The sequence below is a fragment of the Musca autumnalis genome, unplaced genomic scaffold (genome assembly GCF_047663935.1).
Source record: "Musca autumnalis isolate F117 unplaced genomic scaffold, ASM4766393v1 scaffold_4, whole genome shotgun sequence".
Classification (NCBI taxonomy): domain Eukaryota; kingdom Metazoa; phylum Arthropoda; class Insecta; order Diptera; family Muscidae; genus Musca; species Musca autumnalis.
The window spans coordinates 131,340,603-131,365,112 of NW_027411977.1; the positions used below are offsets into that span (position 1 = coordinate 131,340,603).

At 35.3% G+C, this 24,510-nt stretch overlaps 1 protein-coding gene across 10 annotated transcripts in view; it reads left to right on the forward strand.

Annotated features, from left to right (window-relative positions):
• Positions 1 to 24,510, forward strand: part of dpr10 (defective proboscis extension response 10) — a 668,864-nt gene that overhangs the window by 602,148 nt on the left and 42,206 nt on the right. For all 10 annotated transcript variants that reach the window (XM_073981530.1, XM_073981538.1, XM_073981529.1 and 7 more), the window contains one exon: positions 21,527 to 21,654. In XM_073981530.1, coding sequence (XP_073837631.1) covers positions 21,527 to 21,654 — 128 coding nt within the window. The remainder of the gene's footprint in view (positions 1 to 21,526; positions 21,655 to 24,510) is intronic.

Sequence of the window (24,510 nt, forward strand, 5' to 3'; positions counted from 1 at the left end):
TGCATCATAATATGAGCGTTTTTGATTTTTTCTTATGTTATTTCAGCCATATAAAACTTCACTAAAAGTGGTGTCTTTGGACACGCAGTTCGGACTCGGCTATAAACTGTAGGTCCCAAGCTTAATGTGATAAGGTGGCAGAATCTACAAAGTCATTTCTTACAATAAGCTTATTTGTTCCATAAAGGAATTTTGATTTGCTGAAAGCTAATTCCCAGGGGCAGTGGTGTAGGGTACCACATGGTCGGCCCAGTCCGACTATAACCTTTGCTTACTTGTTTTTTTTTTAATTTCAAATATTTTTTCCAAACATTTAATTTTTTTCCAAAATTGAAAAATTACTGTTACAAAATACGGGTACAAAAGTATATATGGACTGAAAGAGGACACTCTCGAGCATAATTCTGTGAAAATGCAACTTTTTTCCAAGCTGTTCCCTAAAAGTTCTAGTCCACTAAACTTGGAATATCACTAAAATTAAGTACCTGAGGAAATGTAATATAGCTCACTTCGTGTGAAGGCTACGACAATTTATTAAAACCACTCTTAAAGGCAACAATCCTACCTGCTTAACAATGAACGTAGTATCTGTTATAGTTCTGAGATAGCTGTAGAAATTTGAAAAAATTACGTGTTTTCCAAAACTGGGAAACATTTTTTTCATCCTTAGAAGCACGCCACGCTCACATCTTCCAATACTTTGATCTAATTTTTTTGCTATCCTTAGTTTCAATATGTTTACTATGGAATCCCATATAGAAATTAACAATCGGTGACAACAAAAAATTGAGGTTTTGGCCAGGAAAATCGATTTCTGAACCACTGTGCGGTGAAGACAAATTAACGATAGTATTGATAGCTATCGATTTTTTGAAATGAAATATCGAAAATATCTAATGTTGGGAATATCGATAGTTTGACAGCTCTACATACGCTTCACATAGTTTGAACACGCAGTCTTATCTCCTTTCTTGTGGATAGGATGCTCACGTTCCAATCAGACAATAACCATTTCTCCCGCCAAATGGTGCTGATGCATACATTTTATCAGCGTGTCGCATCCGGGTTTGAACAACTCGGCTGGTAACTCCCGCAGCCCTATTACTCTTCAGCCATCAGTTTGATGTTTCACTCTTTGTTAGAATTTTCGGGCTTTATTCTGGCTCCTATACATCTCGATTTTTTCACACTCCCGCTTTTCCTTTTTTCTCCTTTTTCTGCGGAAAATACGTTACTCCAGCAAATGTTCGTCACCAAACAACGAGTACTTCTTTGTGTAGGATTGGTTGATCAAATACGCTCAATTGGAAACAGTCTTTACAAATGGTAAAACTAAGATTAGGAAAACAGGCGGCTGCAGACCGGACATGAAGTAAATCTTCCGTCACTTCACAATTCTTGCTCAAGTGCTGATCATTGATTCAGCAGTCAGTTGTTCAGCGTTGAGGATTCTAATGGACTATATAGCTTTGACTACCCAAAAGCTCACAAATTCTTGAAGACTCACTGGAAAAAGATGAACCTACAATCAGCATTGCCCAAAGCAACCACTGCTGTAATCGTGCGATCAAAGTTATGCATGACTCATACAACTATATATTAAACTTCACACATACAAACCATTTAAAAAAAAAAATGTAAATGCTATGAAATAAAAAGAATGAATTTTAATAAATTTTATTCCATTTAAGTATTGAAATTACCTTAAATTGATATGATATATGAAATATAGTTATACATAATATAAAATGATGATATGATGATAAATTTAGTGCGAAATAAAAGGTTATGCCATTTTGTTTATATCGTGTAGCTCCAAAGCTTATTTTCAGTTATAAATCTGCTTATAGTGACTTCAAAAGTTTGTCAAAAGAGCTCATATAGAAAAATATAGAAAATGACGTTGTGTGTGAACGTTTTTTATCGAATCACCTTATAATTAAGATGTTATCTAATCATAGGTAAAAACTCATCTAGATATGATACAGGGTTACGAGGTTGTAAAAAAGTCATAACTCCAATGTAAATATATGATTACTAAGCAAATGCATCCAATAAAAAGTTGAAAATTCTTTGCATGTAGTATATGCCATTTAAGTCGTATTTACAGTGATTCCGTTGTCTGCCCCCCCCCCCTCTTTTGTTGGAATTGTTAGCAATGTAAATGATCATTAAAATATGGTCGATAATGTGTTTTTAATGACTTATTTTTGCTACAGCACTGCCCACTTAAATGTCGTGTTTGCTGTTTTTTAACTGATTAAAATAACGCTCCACTAATATGGCGTCTGGCTTAAAGTATTTCTGGTAATATAGCGTGTACAATTAATTATAAAATTAGTCAAAAGGGAAAAAGGCAGAGACAATTTTTTTTAAGTTTAGCAATCCACAATAAGTTTCAATCGACTTACGATTATATGAAAGTCGTTTACTTACATATGAGCAATTCCAAGTCAAGTCCGACACTTTAGAAATAGGTCGTTTTTGATTTCCTTTGCCAAGTTTTAAAACCTAAAATGAATAAATTACGTGCAATTGTAATTAAATAAACAGGAAAGTGAACAACGATTGAACAAATGCTGCATACGTATTCAAAATTACAACAATTACATAAAAACACGAGTAAAAATTTTATATGGCCTGATTCCAGTTCTATTTTTATGTTTCTTGTGAGTCTCCTTTTGCGGGTTCCAGTCTAGAATCGTTCTGGCGATGTCAAAAGTTGATAAATACATAAAGTTTCGAGTTGTCCCTTAAGTAAAACTTCAAGTCGTACAGTCATGCATCAGAATAGATTTGACGCTGCATACTTTGTTTAGCGAACATAAATCTTTTCTAGCCTTGTGATATCTAGCCCATGGCTGATATCAGTGAATGCCATTCACCATAAAGTACCTATAAAGTACTAGCCGACCCGGTTCACGTCGCTGGCCCTTGAAACTGTTTTATGTTACCATTTCTTAAGTCAATTAAATTTGTCATCGAAATATTCTTCGGAGACCCTATAAAGTATATATGTTATTGATCAGCATAAAATTCTATGTCGATTTAACCATGTCCGTCTGTCCGTCCGTCCGTCTGTCTGTCTGTTGAAATCAAGATACAGCTCGCAATTTTGAAGATAGAGAGTCAATATTTGGTACAGAAGTTTTTATTACTTGCAGGATGGTTGGTATTGAAAATGGGATATATCGGTCCACGTTTTGATATAGCCCCCATAGAACGGTACCTCCCGATTTTCGGTATTTTAAAGGTTTTAGCTTCATTATCCTACCAAAATGGCTGAAATTTGGTACGTAGTCTTCTTTAAGGGTATAAAACTTTCCCCCAGAATTTTTTCGGTATCGGTTCACGCCTTCATATAGCCCTCATAGAACGGTACCTCCCGATTTTCGGTATTTTGAAGGTTTTAGCTTTATTATCACACCGAAATTTGGTGATTAGTTTACGTTGGTGGTATAAAACTTTCCCCCAGAACTTTGTCGGTATCGGTCCATGCCTTCATATAGCCCCCATAGAACGGTACCTACCGATTTTCGGTATTTTGAACGTTCTGACCTCAATATTCCACCGAAATGGCTGCAATTTAGTATTTAGACTTCGTTGGTTGTACTCAAACTTCCCCTTTAAATTAGTCGATATAGGTCCACGCCTTCATATAGCCACCATGGAATGGTACCTCGCGATTTTCCGTATTTTGAAGGTTGTGGTTTCAATATTCAACCAAAATGGCTGAAATTTGGTATTCAGTCTTCAATGTGATATAAAACAGTTCGCCAGAAATTTGTCTGTACAGGTCCACGCTTTCATATTGCCCCATTTCCGACTAAAATTCGTCGGTATAGGTCCACGTTTCGATATAGCCCGCTTAGAACGGTACCTCCCGATTTTCGTAATACTGAAGATTGTGACGTCAATATTCAACCGAAATGGCTGAAATTCGTTATTTAGTCTTCCAAGAGTTATAAAATATTCCAGAAGAGTATTATCAGCATACGTCTTCCTATATCCCCATAGAAGCGTACTTCTTGATTTGCGGTATTTTTTAAGTTTTAGCCACATTCTCTTACCGAAATATAGGAAATTTGGTATTTAGTCTTCTTTGAGTCTAAAAACTTTCCGTCAGAAATTTGTCGGTATAGATCGACGTTTTGAAATAGCCCCCATAGAACGGTGCCTCACATTGTTTTACCGAAATTGCTCAAATTTAATATTAAGCCTTCTTCATACACGAAAGGAAACTAATTATGTTTTTTTTTTTTGCATCGGTAATTAGTCGGCATCTGCAAGTGACTATAAATAAAAAATCTTCAGAAATGTTGGTGTCGATATGCAATTTTAACATACCACCAAAGAACTGATGACTTGAGGTACGCATTTATTCCATCTGCTGAAAAAGTATATCTGGGAGTGTTTGTCTGAAATTTAAACGTGAATTGCTTCTTAAATCCTTCATTTAAAAAAGGTCACAGGGAATACCCCCGCTCCTCCCAAATTCATACAAATATATAGCATATTTCCACCAAGGCCCATCTCTGTACATAAACTGAAAATGACATGGGAATCGGTTTGGAAATTTTTGAGATATGACATATTTAATAAAGGCAGGGTCGGGTCTTTAGGTCACAAATAATGTGCTAGGGTGGGAGACACAACCACCATTGCAAATTCATTTCAGACCGATACGTTCGGTTTTTAAAAATTAGGGACAAAGGAGATACGCCGCCCCACTGAAATTCAACAAAATATATAACTTATATTCACCACTGGTCATCCCTATACACTCTCTGAAATTTTCAAGAAAATCGGTTAACAGTTTGGATATAAAACATATTTAAAAAAGTGGGCGTTGTCAGGTCATCAGGCTCCAAATGAGTACCTATGATCAGAGACACAATCATCATTGCCTCCCAAATTAATTTTCTTACCGGAACGTTAGTAAGTTTTGCTAAATTGGCGCTTTTAAAAAATAGGAAATAGGGGAGTTAACCCGCCCCCTCCGCAATTCAACAAACATATTTACCCTTTTACATTCTCTGAAATGTTCAGGGAAAATCTGTTTAGTAGTTTTGGATATATAAAGTGAAAAGTGAGCGTTCTAAGATAGCGTTTTTAAAATAGTAGGCCATGGGGGAGGTACCCCGCCCCCTACGAAATTCAAAAAAATATATAGCCTATTTGCACCACGGGTGTTCCCTGTACATTCTCTGAAATTTTCAAGAACAGTTCAGTCGTTTTTGAATCTATGCGCAACATACAAACATACACACATTGTCTTTTATATATAAGACTAGCTGAACCCGGTGCGTTTCGGTTACACTTTCCAAATTTCATTGAAATCGGACATATTTATTTTTTGGTGCATGAAATACTTGAAATCGGAGGAAATGTATATAACATTTAGTTGAAATCGGACATTTATAGCGTTTTTCTTTTTCTTTCTTTTTAATATTCTTCATTTATAACACAAAAAGCCATGTATGGCCATATATTGTTAAACAGAAATTCATTCATTCATTCACAATTAGCGTGTAAATTTGATATATTTCCAATATTCATAAAAACTAAAATTACAAATCGCACAATTTGGATAAAACAAATACTACCAACAATGGGCCCAAGCAGCTATTCTTAATAAAATCTATAATTTTGGTGCATCAAATACTTAAAATAGGACGAAAATATATATGGGAGCTATATCCAAATCTGAACCGATTTCGAAATATTTTGGCATATTTATTTCTAGTCCAAATTCCGTCACACATTCCAAATTTGAAGACTGTATCTGTAACCGTTCTATAGATATTTGCATACAAAATTTACATTTTTTGGAGGTACCTCTGATTCTTATGCTATGTCTCCGAATCAGAGCGGAATTCCAAAACTTTTGATAGCCTATGTTACATTCAGGCGATGAAGCAATATACCCTGAAAATTTCAGCTAGATCGGTTCAGCGGTTTTTGAGTCCATAAATTTCGAACAAACATTTTACTTTATATATACAGATATGTATATGAGAATTTCTGAGTGAAATCGGACACTTTTTGAGGAAGTTGGTTTTGATTTCGATTATTTTTTGGCGTGTTAATGCTGCTCATCAGCAAATTATTTCAGTGTATTTTCAGATTTTTTTCACTAACGGTTCTAGAGATATCGCGCCTTGAAAAAGTCGAATTCTGTAAGAACTATGTGCAAAGAAATACTCATAACTTCTTTAATATTGGTCAGTGTAGAAAAAAAACCTTTTTCATTGTATTTTTCGTTAAAGAAGTTATGAGTACATATTTCTTAGCATATAGCTTGAACAATATTCTACATTTCGTGTCTAAACGATATCGGTAGAATATTTAGTGAAAAAATCTGAAAGTATACTAAAATATTTTTGCTGCAGCATCACCACTGCAAAAAATTAAGGAAATCAAAAAGCACGTTTTGAAAAAGTGTCCGATTTCACTCAGAAATCCCCATCTATTCTTGATTAGTATTAAATTTTAAATCGATATAACGATGTCTATGTCGATGACGGTCTGTCCGATATAATTTGGTATTGAACTTCCTATTACTCCTATAAAGCTTTGTGTTTAAAATGGGTTATATCGGTCCACGTTTTGATATATTCCTATAGAACGGTACCGCCTAATTTATGGTATTTTAAAAGTTTTACCCAGTATCGTAACAATGTGACTGAAAATTAGCATTAAATCTTTTTTGGGGCCACAGAACTTTTCCCCTGAAATTTGTCAATACAGCTCCACGATTTGATATGGCACCCATAGAACTGCCGCCATTTATTATTTAATTTTCTTTATTCTTTCCCAGAAAATTGTCTCGTTTTGATTTAGAACGGGTTTCGTTTTATTTCAGGGTATTAGCCACATTATCATTGCTGAAATTTGGTATTTAGTCTTCTTTGGGGCTACAATACTTTTGCCACAGAAATTTGTTTCTTTGTTTTTTGGTACTTTCAAGGTTTAGCCTAATTATCGCACCAAAATGGCTGAAATTTAGTATTAAGTCTTTTTTGGGGCTACAAAACATTTCCCCAGAGATTTATTAGAAACGTTACCTTCCGATTTACGGTATTTCTAAAGTTTTATGTAAAAGAAATGGCTAACATTTAATATTTAGTATCCATTCGAACGATTTTTGCTTGTTTTAGCCACATTAATCAACTAAAATGTCGGAAGTTTTATGTTTAATTTTTGCTATGCTTTTTGATAGAGGCGAGAAACATATGTATATATAATTATATTAGGGTTATGACTTTTCGACATTTTTTCTCAAAAATTATTTCCTGTAGCACGAATGAATGAGCTTTTGCCTATTAATCCCTAAAATAAAGTTTATTCCACTGAAATATAAAAAAAGTTCACACACAAATCGATTTTAAAAAAATATTGTTTTGAAAAAATGTACGAAATGAAAAAAAATCCCAAAAATTATTTCCTGTTGCACGAATGATTAAAGTTTAAGTTTATTTAAGTTTATTCCATTCAAATATTACAAAAAAACACCTTAAAAAATTTGAATTTCATTTTTCTTTTCTTTTTTTTGCAAAAAATTATATGTATTTACGTTTACAAGACTATTATGATTCTAAGAATTAAAGAAAATTAGTGAGCAACAAATATTATGACAATATGGTTATGTCATGTGGCTCTAAGCAATATTTTCAATTATATATCTGCTTCTGATAGAATAAAATTTTAAAATCATTTTGTGCTTGAAGGTTTTTCGCCCAATCAAATTAAGATTTGATGTACTCTTATGTAGAAACTCATCATACTATGATACAGGGATATGAGGTTGTAAAAAGATCATAACCCTAATATATATAGACGAAGTGGTGGTTGCGAAGTGCACCGAATTAAATACTTTAATATAAAAATGTAATGTAATTTCTGCATGTATTGGCCAAATGTGTGTAAATGGTCATCAAATCATATCAATTTGTTTTATTTGATGCAAAAGTCAATATACATAAATCCGCACACATGTATGTACATTAGGACAGCCCACGGTATGTATGGGGGCCAAATGTGCATTTTCAAGAAAATTGTCTAAAGTCCGCAATTATGGCCTAATCGATGACAAAACTTTACCAGTTCTTTGGTATTTCTAATCCTACAAAAATTAGTGAAATCGGATCGGATTTTAATATAGTATAGGGGCGTGATCGTTGCTCTTTCCATACCATGCATTTATATTTTCCGAATAGCCCTTTCTATCCTCTCACAACCCACAATATTATGAGGGCTATATGAAGGCGTGGACCAGTACCGACAAATTTCTTGTGAGAAGTTGTATACCCTCAACAAAGACCAAATGCCAAATTTCACCCAAATTTCGGTGGGATAGTGGAGCCAAAATATTCAAAATACCGAAAATTGGGAGGAACTGTTTATAAGGTCAATATGAAGACGTGGAGCAATACCGAAAAAGAAGACTAAATACCAAATTTCAGTCATTTCAGATATTGAGGACACAACCTTCAAAATATCGAAAATCCACAGGTACAATTCTAGGGAGCTACATGAAGACGTGGAATACGCCCGCGGAATACTAAATACCAAATTTCAGTATTTTCAAAATATCGAAAATCGACATGTACCGAAAAATGTCAGGTGAAAAATTGTACACCTACAACGAAAACTAAATACAAAATTTCAGTCATTTTGGTGTGATAATGAGGCTAAAACCTTCAAATTAGCGAAAATCGGAGGTACCATTCTATGGGAGCTCTGTAAAAACGTGCTCTGACGTAGCTCATTTTCAATATCAAACATTATAGGGGCAATAGAAGCTTCTATACTCCAATAGACAGATGGACGGACGGGCAGATGGACATGGTTATATCGGCTTCGTATGTTATGCTGATCAAGAATACATATACTTTATAGGGTCTTCGACGAATATTTCGATGTGTAACAAACAGAATGAAAAATTTAGGAGGGTATAAAAATCGGCCAAATATGCATATCGGAGCTATTACTGTATTTAATTTTACCCTGATAGACGACCGTTTTTGCATTTACGAAACAGCTGATTGCTGGTAAACACCTGTTCTTTTTTTGTTGTTTGCAATGCAAATTGTATCTCAGAGCATGAATATGCATATGGACTCTCTTTTACAGTACTGCCATATTGAAATACCTAAATTCAGTTTGGTTTTATGCACTAGGAATGCGTATAACGTACGAATTAATTTGAATTAAGGCTTTTAATGCAAATTAACGCAGCGTCTGTGTAAGGTATATATCAAAATCGGTTCTGTTTTGTTTTTAAAAATGTTATTTAGGATTCGTTTTTGAGCCACAACAATGCACTGGTAAAGTTTTTTCATCAATTGGACCATAAATGCGGACTTCGGAGCATTTTCATGAAAATTCACCTTTGGTCGTCTACAAATTACTATAGAAATAAAGATCGGTCAAGGGGCACGGGTTATCGTTAACCAATCGTCATACACTTTCATATATAAGGATTTTGGATCAAATAAAAAAAGAAAAGTTTTGGGTCGCCCTAATGTACATATGGACATTTAACTTTATAATGGGTCAGTTTTGTAGTTATTAAAAAGTTTATGTTTAATGCTAAACCAAAATTGGAATTTTTCAGTATGCTATATTTATTTGTTTGTTTTTCATACTTATTATTAATTTAGTTATAAACATCCGTACAGATTTCTATAAATATTTGATTTTTCAACCTTTCAATTGTTTGCTGGCACGCAACATCAAATTTTTATTATATTAAAACAATATTTGTCCAATTTGATTATTATTACAACAAAATTTTGTTTGTTTACCTAAAAATATGTGTGAAATCAAACAAATAAACAGTGGTTGCTGTCAGTGGCCAGAAGAAAAAAAATAATTTAAATAAAAAAAAAACACAAAAATAGAATAGTTTAAAATGTGTTATTATCAACTACTACCTACGGGACTAGAATTGTGAAATATTGAGTCTATCAAGAGCTTGGTATTTGAAGTAGTAATAAATATATGAAGTGTGTTTTATTTTAGATGGAGATTTTAAGGGACGTGTTGACAAACCTCTGAGCGGATGTACTACCAATAGCAACAATGGCATACTAAATACTTACTTACTTACTTAGCTGGCCCATTACAGAACATTTGTTCTATAGGCCGAACTAAGAAGAGATCTCCATTCCTCTCTATTTGTTGCTTTGCTCTCTGGAATACCGCGCCTTTTCATCTCAACATCCACTTGTTTGCGCCATCTATTCCTTGGCCTGCCAATTCTGCGTGCACCGCCATGTGGCATGTATTCATACGCCTTTTTAGCGGGTTCATCATCGCTCATTCTTATGATATGGCCTAGCCAACGCAATCGCTGCATCTCGATACGTTTAACAATATTCATGTCGTTGTATAGCAGATACAGCTCGTGGTTCATGCGACGTCGATATTCACCGTCAACGCAGATTGGTCCGTAGATCTTTCGAAGAATTTTTCTCTCAAACACACCAAGCACTGCCATGTCTGCTTGCGCAAGTACCCAGGCTTCGGAGCCATACATCAGCACGGGTAGTATAAGTGTTTTGTAGAGCGTTATTTTTGTTTGACGAGATGTGGCTTTGTTTTTAAACTGCTTACTTAATCCAAAGTAGCATCTGTTGGCCAATACAATTCTTCTTTTTATTTCACAACTGATGTCGTTTGTTGTGTTGACGGAGGTGCCGAGGTAGACGAAGTCTTTTACTACCTCAATATTATAGGAACCAACTTCCACAGTCGGTCCGAGCTCAATGGACGCATTGCGCGTCGACACCATCAACTTGGTCTTCTCACCGTTTACCGCCAGACCCACTTTAGCAGATTCTCCTTCGACCTTTATAAAGGTATCAGTTACTTCTTTTACTGATCGACCCATGATGTCTATATCATCAGCATAAGCAAGTAACATGTGACTATTGGTGTAGATTGTGCCACTTCTTTTGACGTTTGCCTCTCGTATAACCTTTTCTAGCAGGATGTTGAAGAGGTCACACGAAAGGCTGTCTCCTTGTCTGAAACCTCTTTTGGTACCAAACTCTTCGGAGAGGTTCTTTCCTATTTTAACTGAGGACCTCGTGTCAGTTAAAGTCATTTTACAAAGCCGGATGAGCTTTGCGGGAATACCAAATTCAGACATGGCTTGGAATACCTTTGAGCGCAGCGGACTGTCGAAGGCTGCTTTATAATCGACAAAAAGGTGGTAGGTGTCGATCTGCATCTCTTGGGTCTTCTCCAGGATTTGCCGCAGGGTAAATATCTGGTCAATGGTGGACTTGCCAGGTCTAAAGCCGCATTGGTATGGTCCAATAATCTCGTTGACCATTGGCTTTAGTCGTTCGCACAATATCCCTGACACGATCTTGTAGGCAATAGGGAGTAGACTTATGCCCCTATAGTTAGAGCATACAGTCTTATCTCCCTTCTTGTGGACGGGGCACAGGATACTCAGGTTCCAATCGTCGGGTACTCGTTCTTCCTGCCAGATGGTGCTAACTAGCTGATGAATACACCTTATCAGCGTGTCGCCTCCGGTTTTGAACAGCTCGGCTGGTAAGCCATCGGCCCCTGCTGCCTTATTATTCTTCAGCCGATTTATTGCTGTCTTTACCTCATCTTGGCTGGGCAGTATACATTCAATACCATCTTCTGGGATTGGGACTGTGGTATCTTCGTCTTCTTCGCTGCTATTGGATACCAACAGATTTGAAAAATGTTCTTTCCATATCCTGAGTATACTATCTGTATCAGTTACCAAATTACCTTGCTGGTCTCTACAGGAGGATGTGCCTGTACCAAAGCCATCAGTTTGATGCTTGACTCTTTGGTAGAATTTTCGGACTTCATTCTGGCTCCTGTACATCTCGATTTTTTCACACTCCCGCTTTTCCATCTCTCTCTTTTTCCTGCGGAAAAGACGTTTCTCCTCTCTCCTTTTCTCCCTGTATCTCTCTCGTGCGCTACGCGTTGCTACGGATTGTAAAGTAGCCTTATATGCCGCATTTTTCTCTTCGGTGGCAGCACGACACTCCTCATCATACCATGGATTCCTTGGTGGAGGTCTCTGGTATCCAAGTATGGATTTTGCGGCTGTTTGCATGGAGTGGGCAATGCTTTGCCATTGCGCTGATATGTTATCGGGATGAGGAGGGCTTTGATTAAGCAATTGGGCTAGTTGAGTGGAATATGCTGTGGCTATCTGTTGTGATTGCAGCTTACCGATGTCTAACTTTCGTGTTGTGTCTGCTCGTACTTTGTTTGCTACGTTTAAGCGGGTGCGTACCTTTGCTGCAACAAGGTAGTGGTCCGAATCAATGTTTGCGCCTCGGAACGATCGTACATCCAACACGCTCGATGAATGTCTTCCATCTATCACAACATGATCAATTTGGTTTCTTGTTTTCTGATCTGGAGACAGCCAGGTGCCCTTATGAATATCGAGATGATTAAATCTGGTACTGCTAACTACCATGTTTTTTGCAGCTGCAAAGTCTATCAGTCTCATACCATTGTCAGATGTTTCACTGTGGAGACTGAATTTCCCGACTGTTGGGCCAAAGATATTCTCCTTTCCAATTTTGGCATTAAAATCGCCTAGAATGATTTTAATGTCATGGGCAGGGCAACGGTCATATGTTTCTTCTAAGCACTCGTAAAATATATCTTTGGTCTGTTCGTCCTTTTCTTCAGTGGGAGCATGAGCGCAAATAAAGCTGATGTTGAAGAATTTAGCTTTTATTCGAATTGCAGCAAGTCTTTCATTCACTGGGGTGAAGCTGGATACCAGATGTTTTAGTCTCCGACTAACTACGAATCCACAACCAAACTCATGCTTTACGTCATGGCAGCTATAATACAGTGCGTCACCTTTAGGTGTTGTTGTGACGCCTTTCCCAATCCATCGTATTTCCTGTATGGCAGTAATATCGGTCTTGTACTTTTCAAGTACGTCTGCCAATGCGAAGACTGCACCTTCTCTATAAAGAGTGCGAACATTCCAGGTGCAGATTCGCAGATCATGGTCCTTAAAACGTTTGCGGGGTTCGTCAACTTTAGAGGGGTTTGTTTTTCTTTTCTTTCGTTTTTTCATAGTAGGCTGTTTTTTCTAGGGGAGGGTTACTAACCCGACGCCCAAACCCAAGTTTTTAACGTTCTTATGGGTGAACGCGCGGCACATGTTAGCTCACTACCTTTAACGGGTGTTAAAGGCAGTTCCCCAGGTGACACCACGGGGAGGTCAGTGTCCACTTGGGATGAAAGAGGGACCAAGATAAATCCTGGGCTTTGCCATGTTAAAACCGGTCAGGACCGTTCCTTGGTATCTTCCATCCCCTACGTCACCCGGCATACTAAATAAATAACCTTTACTAAATAAATAACCTTAAAACTCATCATGCCCAGCAAAACTACTCATCATTACAAAACGCCTTACTCACCCACTATGTTAACAACGAAATTTCGCGCATAATTGGTGGTTATGTTAGTGGCAAAAAATTAAATAAATAATTGTTTAGTAAGTAGTTTTGTAATTAGTATTTTTGCTGGGAAATTATTCAATGTATGTTTGGAAAAAAAAAAAACATTGTATTACTATGATAAGTTTTAAAGTTGGGAACAATGGAAAATTATTATAGGGGATAGAGAGATAATGGACAGAATTAGCGACAATTCAAACTGAATCTGTGACAAAGGTGGGACATAGGACTACATTTTTCAATGGCCATGTATGATTTAAAGATTTGGCGAAAACTAGAAACATTGGTGGGGTTTTTTTATTGGGATACCGTTTGTAATTTTTTTTTTTTTTTCAAAATAGTCTGCCTTTGTCCCATTTTTCTTGTTTTAATAATTTAAGGCAACTAATTTATTAGTGGAGAAAATTTGGCATTTCGTCAAGGGGTAAGGCAGGAAAGATTTTTTTTATTGTCGCCACAGAATCTCATCAGTTCCCTTGTTTCTTGTTTGTGGATATTCTCCACCGAAGTTATTTTTCTATAAATTCTTCAACAAAAAAAAAACGTCTTATACCCAAACATCAAACGTCAGCTCGAAGTAGTATAAGCGTGACCAAAGAAAAAACCTCAATGAGAATTTTTTCCTCGACAACCTCCTACAACCCCGACGAAAGTGTTTGCAAAACAATACAAACCATCTTCACTGTTATGTGTCGTTGAATTACAACGAAGGCAACATAACACAATTTTTTTGGTTCTTATTACAGCAGAACATTGGTGGAGTATTTTTTTTTTCAGGTTGTTCTTTCTAAATCATGGGCCAATATTTACAATTTTCCGAATGGAGCTTTTGTATCCTCTGGCAACACATAGTATTAAATTGCAGCAATCACGGTTCGAAAATATGACAGAAACGACCCTCAAAATAAATAAAATTGGGAAACACCGACTAGACTAAAAACCGGATTATCCATTTTTTTGCGAGTAAGTTTTCTATCTTCTGGGAACACTAAAGTGCAAATAACAATCAATAAGGTAGAAAAAGATCTTAGACACGATCTTCAAAAAATGTTAAATGGGGGCACCCTTATATGCGGGCTACACAAAACACTGTCTAATTCTTGCAAGGGATATGTTGTACCTGTAAACATGCTTTGTAACTTTAGCGAAGGCTAAATACCAATTTCAGTTATTCCGGTTAAAGAATATGGCTTTAAATTTCAAAATACCGAAACTCGGAGGATACCGTTCTATGGGGGGCTATATAAATACGAATGTCAATACCACAAATTGCTGGTGGAAAGTTTATTACCCTCAACAAAGACCAAATACTAAATTTCGGCCATTTTGATGGGATATTATTGCCACAACCTTCAAAATAACTAAATCGGGAGGTACCGTTCTAAAATCTTCTTTCGTATTTAAATAATCATCTTTTAAAGAAAATATAATTTTAATATTTGGAATATCACTCGGCTCGGATGTCCATTCATATAATTCCCGAGCTGTAGCCATTTGATTACACTGTCCGACAGCCAAAATTACACTTGAACCGGACTATATACGTTTGAAAATATAGGCAAAATGGAGTAAAATGACATTTTTAATGTTTCGTTTTCTCATCGTTTTGACCTTTTAGTAGAGTTTGGGAATTCCCGACTTTTTTTTCATTCCCGGGACTATGGTAATTCGAATTCGTGGGGCATAGACGTGACAGATATTATTCCTGACTAATTAGCGGAGGTTATATAAAACATCTTTTTCCAACTACTATCCTAGGAAAGCTTCCTTGATATCAAAGAGTGCTGTCCGATTATATTTTTAAAGTCAACTATATTGTTCTTCTTATGATTCGAAATGCGTGTTGATCATATAACAAATCCGTTTATAACGAATTTTTACACGGTATACGGCTTCACAATGGCAACACGTTGGCACCAATGATATAGAGTCGTACTTACATAAACATATGTACATACCGTTGTTATTACTGGTTTCCAACATTATACACACATACACATTATACAGTGTTTTATATTGCAAACAATAATTCGAATGGATCACAGCTGGCGTAGACCTATACCTACGAATTTCTGGGGGAAAGTTTTATACCCCAAATGAAGACTAAATACCAAATTTCAGCCATCTCGGTGTGATAATGAGGCCAAAACCTTCAAAATACCGAAAATCGAGAGATATCGTCCTATGGGGGCTATATAAACATTTTATGGTAGAAATGTTTCTTAGCCTCTAGAAATGCAAAATACAAAGTTACAACCGATTCTGTTGTCAAATGGGACTAATACATTCAAAATATATTAAAGTGACGCGTACTTTATATGGGGCGTTATATGGGGGCTATACCAAAACGTGGACCTATATAAACCAACTTTGGCAGGAATGTTTTTTGGCCTCTGGAGACAAAAAATACCAAATTACTACCAATTCGGTGGAAAAATGGGACAAATATCTTAAAAATTCCTTAAAACGACGACGCGTCACGCGTCATTTGGTATGGGGGCTATACGAAAGCGTGGACCTACTTAGCCCGCTTTCAATACCAAAAGTCCTACGTACATATAATAGATTTTCCCAAAATTTTATCCACCTACGTTACTCCGTTCGGACGCTAGAGTGATTTCCACAGACGGACAGACGGACGGACATGGCTATATCGATGTAGAATTGCACGCTGATCAAGAATATATATATAGTTTGTGGGGTTTACAATGATTATTTCGAGTAGTTACAAACGTAGTCAGGGTATAATTAAGAATTATTTATATTCGAATTCCAAAAAAAAAAAAAACACCAATTATCGAGAAGACCAATACATACATATGTATTTTATACGAATTATAGCGATTTTTTAATGGGCCCGCAATTACGAATAATCGGGGCACGAATTATCGCCATTCTACTATATTTCCAATATTAAATAACTATAAGGCAAATAATATATGACTTATACATGAAAATACAAATACCCGTATTCCCGGGAATTTCAAAAAATTTTCCCGGGAAATCCCGTTCAAAAAATTTCGGAAATTCCCGGGAAATCCCAGGCCGACCAGAAACTCTACCTTTTAGAGGTCAAACATATTTCAAAGGTCAACATTTTTCAAAAAAAAAATATTTTAAATACTTGTACTCGTAGTATGATGCTGGTATTGGTGTCATATTAAAGAGGAGAGTATAGGCTTTATATAAAAATTATAAATTATTGCATTCCAGGATAAAAAGGACATCAAAAATATCCTTGAAAAATTAAGTCAAAATTGAGCATTTTGGTAGGCGCATATCTTCTAAACCGCGAAAAATTTTAATTTGTTCATGGAGGCAAAGTTGTAGCGCTTGTCATAATGAATATAAATTCTGGACACATAGAATCCACCACTTTTTGAAAAAGTGTTCGATTTCATATATATTAGGGTTTCCGACGAATATATGCTACCAACACAATGACAAATTTAATTATATATACCCTCCATTTTATGACACCATCCCTATATAGTAGTATTTGGTATAGAGATCTTGAAATGTAGTTCATTAACATTATTTACGCACTATCGAGTTCTTATGTAAAAAACACTCAACCCAGTCGGCAGAAGGACCCCTTAACATACTTGTACTTGCCGAAATGCCAATTTTCTTACGTAATTTTGGAGTTCAATAGCTACTTTTTACTACAATTTAATTTGGGTTAATTGCACAAATAGATGTATATAAATACAAAATATGTACATATGTACCTACTATGCATGCAATCAAATATTAATTATTGCACAAAACCACCAATGAATGTTGACTATGCGAAACTTATTACCAATTATGTGCCATTATTTATTTATGGTTGTGAAACTAGTTCTTTTTCTAGGTTAGTATGTGATAATTCGTTAATAATATTGTTGTTAAAGTGAATATTGCCAGCGATAAACTTTTTACGTTTATTCAGGGGAATAATTAACATGAACTAGAAAAGTGACACATACATACTTATGTACTGTATATTAATTAAAGGCATGCATATATACATGTATGTATATATGTATGCCTAACACCTTTCGGTGTCAACATCGTCCTGCGAGTATTACGGAACGCCATGTTTTTTTTATTTAATTTTACGATATTGTCGATAGCAGTAAATAGAATAGTAACACAACATTCTCGAATAATTTTTTTCCTTTTTTCTGTATTATGGCCGTTGCACAGTGTCCGATTTTCCGAAAAACCTGGCCAAACTCAAAAATGAATAGATTTTGACCTAAACTTTGGTTTTTATGTTTTTCCGGCTGCTGATTACATTTTTGATATTATTTAACCCACAGCCGGTCATTTAAGGGGTTTTTTTGGTCCCTCCCCTTATAAAATGTGATCTTATCGGATCAAAATATTCTACAAATTTGTTCGCCATCAATTTTTACTATGGGTCCTAGAATACACCAAAACTCTATACCTTACCTAAACTCCAGAAATATGCAAAATTATAAACACATTTTAGGGTTAAGGGCGTACTTCATGTTCTCTGCTAAATTTCAATATAGGTTACCAAAGAAAAGAAATCTCTATTTGCATTACATACCAAGGAAATATCGGTATCAATTTTGCCAAAAAAACAAGAAACTAAAATAGGGTTGCAAGCTTCCACCATTTCTACAGTTTTGGAAATATTTGAGTTGAGATCACTTGGATTCCTTGCACTTTAGGTGTATAATGTATTTGGTAACTATACTGAAAAGAATGCAAGGAATATTTGTCTTAAAAAAATTAACCCTCGTGCGAGTCATAAAAGGGGTCCTTTTGGTCCCTTTTTCAACAAATCTTTAAAATCTCCTATAAAATGTGATCGGATCAGATTAAAATATTCTAGAAATTTGTTCGCCATAAAATTTTACTATAGGTATTAGAATATACCAAAACTCCAATTTATACCAAAACGCCAGAAAGTGGCCCTATACTATATTCTGACATTCTGAATGAAAGAAAATCTGTACATACCTGCAAGACAAAATATCACATAAAAACAAAAAGTGCAAATATGTGCAGGATGTTTCGATGGAAGTTGGTAAAAAACCCTTCCTTTTTTATGAAATGATAAATTACACGGCCCAACTCGATCTTACTCAAAACTATTTTCATAAATTATTGTGATAATTGATCTTGAAAAAAATTAACAAGTACGGACATCAATTATTAAAGAAAGCATAATCCATTGGCGACACTGAACATTTTAAATACGTTTCACATACCTTTCATTACAATTACAAAAAGAAAATATTTAATAACTCTTGTTTATTTTGCATATTATCATAGATTTATAAAAAACTTAAATATTGAAAAGAAAAAAAATTCCAAATAGGGTCACTTCGACCTGCTTTTATACCCACTTATTAAACAAGAAATGTATATATTTTTTCATAACTACACGCACTGGGATCCTATAAACAATATCTGACCCTTTTTTGTGTAAATTATTAATTTTTTTTCGATTTTTGGCCAGTTTTTTTGGAAAATCGGACACTGTGCGTTGGTATAAAAAATTTAAAAACTTTTTGTATGGGACCTAACCAATGAATTGACTAATATTGATGATTTTTAATAAGGAGCATTTAAATTCCTTCAGAACCGTAGAAAGTCATTAATATGGGGCAAAGTCATTAACATTGCCACCGTTGAAAATTTTGATGTTGCTTGGCCTGGGATTCGAACCGCAGACCTTCTGAGTGCAAGGCGGACCACTTAATATTTAGTCAAAATTTAGTTTAAATTCTAAAATGGCACATATCGGTCCTCTCCTTATGGTACCTCCCTCACAAAAGTTCAATATTTTTGTCTAAGTCCATTTTGAGGTCTGTTCGATGATCCTTTGGAAATGTATACCGATGCTGTTCGTTGCGGTCCTGTTTACAGCGATATTATGTTTTCCGTGGACAAGTCCTTGCTTCCTCGCATACTGGTCCAAAAGTTATACGAAGACCCACTGAAATGACTAGTGGTCGTGTTATCTATCGAAAAGATATGGCTCCCAAAATAAGATCCACGTCCATAATGGACTATGTCGGTCCTTTCCATTAAGTACCTACTCCACAACACTTTTGATTTTAAATCCCACTCCACATTTTTGTTCAAATGTCAAAAAAAGCCAAACTTATTCTGAAAATACTCTAAATACATTCGATATGTCCGTAGATGAAAGTTTCAATTCACATAGGCTGAGGGTATATCTCTCTCGGCAAAGCCGACTAATACTTTTTTACTCGTTTGTAATCTCTTTGATTAAAATAGGAGTTTTGTATGGAAATCCATCGAGTTCCGCTTCGTTTTTTTAATTTCTCATGTACCTTGTTAAAATAAAAAATAAGATCAGATGTTATTTGGAATTGATCACAGCATAATATATACATAAGAAAATACAAAATGAAAAAGTTCGTCTTTCAACGACATGGGTGGAGGTAGGGAAATTAATGCAGTGATGCGTCTCAAAACAAAACTGTTAAATACATTTTTTTCTATCGCGAAAAAAGTTTCCGCACCAAATGCAATGAAGTTCAGTAACGCATTATATACTTTAATAGTTTTAATCTAATTTAAAAACAATATCTAACCATTCTGGGCCAATTGGTTATCAAATCGCGATATTACAGAGTATTTTGTTTTTTATTCTTTTCTTTAAAAACACGCGAATTTTATGTTTATATCATCAAAATTTCCAAAATCGGGAGGTACCGTTCTATGAGAGGTATACAAAAAAATGTACTAAAAATACAAATACACCAAATATATCAATAAATCTAGTAAAATTTCGGTATTTTGAGGGTTTAATCTACATTTTTTGATTAAACTTCCCATGGCTTGACATTGGAAATTCTCCATAGTCCCGAGACTTCTCCACCAAAAATTCTCAACATAGGTCCACGTTTAGGTGTAGCAACCTTATAACGGTACTTCCCGGGTTTCGGTATACATATTGAGGGTTTTAGGTAAATTTTTTGGTTGAATTTGGCATTTAAAGTTTCCTGCAGTCACGAAATTTCTTCACCAAAAAATTATCGATTTAACATTTGAGATTCGCAGTGATCAATGTTTTGGTATGGTTTTTATCTACATTTTTATAACAACATTGGATGTCTTAGGCATATATATTTCCCAGTGGTTAAAAATTTCTCTATCAAAAATTCTGCACATTGGCCCACGTTGTGGTCAAGCCATTATATAACGGTACTGACCGAATTAGCTAAAATGAGGTATTTGAGGTATCCTGTGCTCAAAAAAAAAATATCCAAATAAAATGAATTATTTAATAAAAGTTCAGAATATTTCATGGTCGATTTCTTACTATTTTTTAATGAGTTTTGAGCAAACACAACGTCGTATTCGTAAGAAACACACAGAATTGTGGAAAACCCAGTCATGGATTTTGCACCATGAAAAGATACCAGCTTACACATCGATGCTTGTGCGTGAGTTTTTGGCCAAACACAAAACCGTCACCATGCCTCAACCACGCTGTCATTCGAGTAAGTGTATTATATCTGAGAGGGATTACTTTGAAGCGGACACGATAGTTATTGATGAATAACTAAAAACTTTTAAAAATTTAAATAATGGTTATTTTTTGATGAGACCTCGTACACTGACTTCGAATTTAACAACTCTAAAGAAAATATTATTACAGCACGAACAAAATTAGCTTAAATTTTTAACCATAATAAGTTGTTATTGTTGATACATGTATGTGGGTCCGATACATATTTCGATTTGCTCCTTTGAATCGCTGCAAATCTTTTCTCATTAATTGAGAAATATACTTTTACATTTCATTAAATTAAATATAAAAATAATGTAATATTAAATAAAGCTCTAGAAACCATACATATATAATTTTGTATAATTATAATTTTGTATACATACTTACAACTAAAGTAATTATTTGCTGTATTTTTCGAACATATACATTTCTTTCCATAGATATTCTGCGTATGTTTTCTTTTTATTGAGCTTATACTGATGTACTTAAATAAATATTCCATTGTATTTTATTACTTCTATTGTAGTGCCAACGGCAACCATATTGGGCGGACCCGATTTGTATGTCGATAAAGGAAGCACAATTAATCTAACATGCGTAATAAAATTTAGTACAGAACCACCAACTCACATTTTCTGGTACCATCAAGATAAGGTAAGTCCATAACAAGAAATAAAGTACACAAACACATAATTATACGAGAAGGAAAGAAATAAATTGTATATAAAAGAAATTAGGAAACAGAGACAACAAACGCACATACAAACAAATGAATACAAAGTCCATTGTTAATGTGAAGAAAAAAACATAAACATCCTTCCTAAAGCATTAATAATTTTATTACAAAAAAGATCGACCCTAAACCTTAACAAAGGAGTAAAAACACACACAATGAGAATTGCTTTAAAATGGTCGAATTTCAAAACCTGGGATCTTGAATTTGTACGCAACTTTCCAAATGTTGTCTGTTCGTTTCTAGGTAATTTATGTAAAAATTCCAATAGAGAGAATATAAATTGAAGAGTTTTCGCTATAATTATAATTAATGCCAACATGATTTCCCAGTATACTATGGAACCAATTTAGATCTTTTCTCTACTAAAACAAAATACCGTTATCGTTCTTAAAGCTCGACCATGATATGAATCGACCGTAATGGATACTTATAGGTTATAAGCAGGGACGTACGCAGGATTTCATTTCGAGGGGCCCACCTTGACCAAAAATCATGAAAATTTATAATGTTTTGTAGAGTTACGTAAAGCTATTTTAAGGGGTTATGGTCACCTATTTAGTATAAAACAAGTGAGCAAAGGCTATAGTCGGGACGGGGCCGACCATGTGATACCCTACACCACCACCCCTGCGCATAAGCTTTTCACTGGTAAACATTTCTTTTGGGGAATATAAACCAACTACCACCAAAAATAATATGCCTCTTTGTCTCTGGGACCCCCATAAGCAACCAAAATTTCGTGACCATCCGATCAAAATTAAGACCTGTAGCTTGATTGCAAAAAAAAAAAAAAAATGGAAGAATTGGATGCATTACCGACTATTGTGGTATCTCCCTTGTTTGACCACCTTCGCCAACCTGCTTTACACCAATTTAAAGGTAATATTTTCTTCTTCCATTGACAGGCTTTGTCGTTGGAATACCCCTACTAGAAGCCAATATATTCACAAAGAATAAAACTTTGAATTTATCTCCAAATGAGTTTTTCCCCATTCCGACCCTTAAATATTATCCGGCTATCACCAAAATCAATAGGCTTCTTCCTAAGTGGGACCCGCATCAACTCCCAAAAAATTCGTGACGATCCGATTAAAATTGCGACCTGTAGCGTGATTACAAACAAATCGGAAAATGGGATGCATTACCGACTATTGCGATATCTCTGTTGTTTGAGCAGCTACGACAACCTACTTTACATCGTTGTAAAGGTGATATTTTCTACTTTCCTTGCCAGGTTTTGCTTTTGATATACCTCTTAAAGAAACAGAGATATTGGCTTTGAAATAAAACGTAGACCTTTTCTCCAAATAAGTTTTTGCCCATTCCGACCCTTGAATATTATCCGACCATCATTAAAATCAGTAGGCTTCTTCCTCTGTGGGACCCCCATTAACCCCTAAACTTTCGTGACCATCCGATCAAAATTGCGACCTGTAGCGTGATTACAAAAAAATCGGAAAATGGGATGCATTATCGGCTATTGCCATATCTTTGCTATTTGACCACCTACGACAACCTGCTTTACACCGTTGTAAAGGTGATATTTTCTACTTTCCTTTCCAGGTTTTGATTTTGATATACCTCTTAAAGAAACAGAGATATTGGCTTTGAAATAAAATGTTGACTTTTCTCCAAATAAGTGTTTGCCCATTCTGACCCCTAAATATTATCCGACCATCATCAAAATCAATATGCTTCTTCATCTGTGAGACCCCCATTAACCCTGAAATTTTCGTGACAATCCGATCAAAATTGCGACCTGTAGCGTGATTTCCAAAAAAATAGAAAAATGGGATGTATTACCGACTATTGCGATGTCTCCGTTATTTGGTTACCTACGCCGACCTAGTTTGCATCATTGTAAAGACGGGATCTTCTACTTTCATAGCCAGTCTTTGCTTTTGGAAAATTTTCAACCAAAGCTGTGATATTTGTCAATATAATTAAAATCGCAAAAATGAAAATTGGGGTTTTATTTGCTACTATTGCGATATCTTCGTTGTTTGATCACCTACAAGCACCTACTTTACATCATTAGAAAGGTGATATTTTCTGCTTTCATTGTCAGGTTTTGCTTTTGGTATACCCCATATAGAAGCTGAGATATTGGCTTTGGAAAAAAACGTTGTCTTTTTATCCACCTAAGTTTTTTGCCCTTTCCGACCCCTAAATATTATCCGACCATCACCAAAATCAATAGGCTTCTTCCCCTCCTGGACCCCCATCAACATCCAAAATTTCGTGACGATCCGATCAAAATTGCGGCCTGTAGCGTGATTACAAGGTTTAGATGGACAGACGGACAGACGGACGGACGGACGGACTGACGGACGGACACACATAGCCAGATCGACTCAGCTCGTCGAGACATTCATTTTGATATATATAAGTATGGGTCTACGACCATTATTTCGATGCGTTACAAACTTTTTGGCCAAAACCAACTTATAATACCCTCCCCACATAGTGGTGTAGGGTATAAAAAAACATTTTTCATAATTTTTTTTTAATAGTAATCTACCAAACTTTTTAGACGATTTTTTTTTTTTCATCTGAAAAGTCACAACTTAAGCAACCTTCTGAATTTTTCTATTGAAAATCTTGCTTAGTTTTGTGACAAATGCTCGCAAAACATTGTTCTTACTAAAGCAGTTTGCGGTACCTTGTCCATTAGCGCAACGGAATTAAAATTTTCCATAAAAAAGATATTAACTGTTAAAGTCGAAATTTCGATTTTAGCGAAAAAATGTATATGGCGAATAACAAAATTCCTT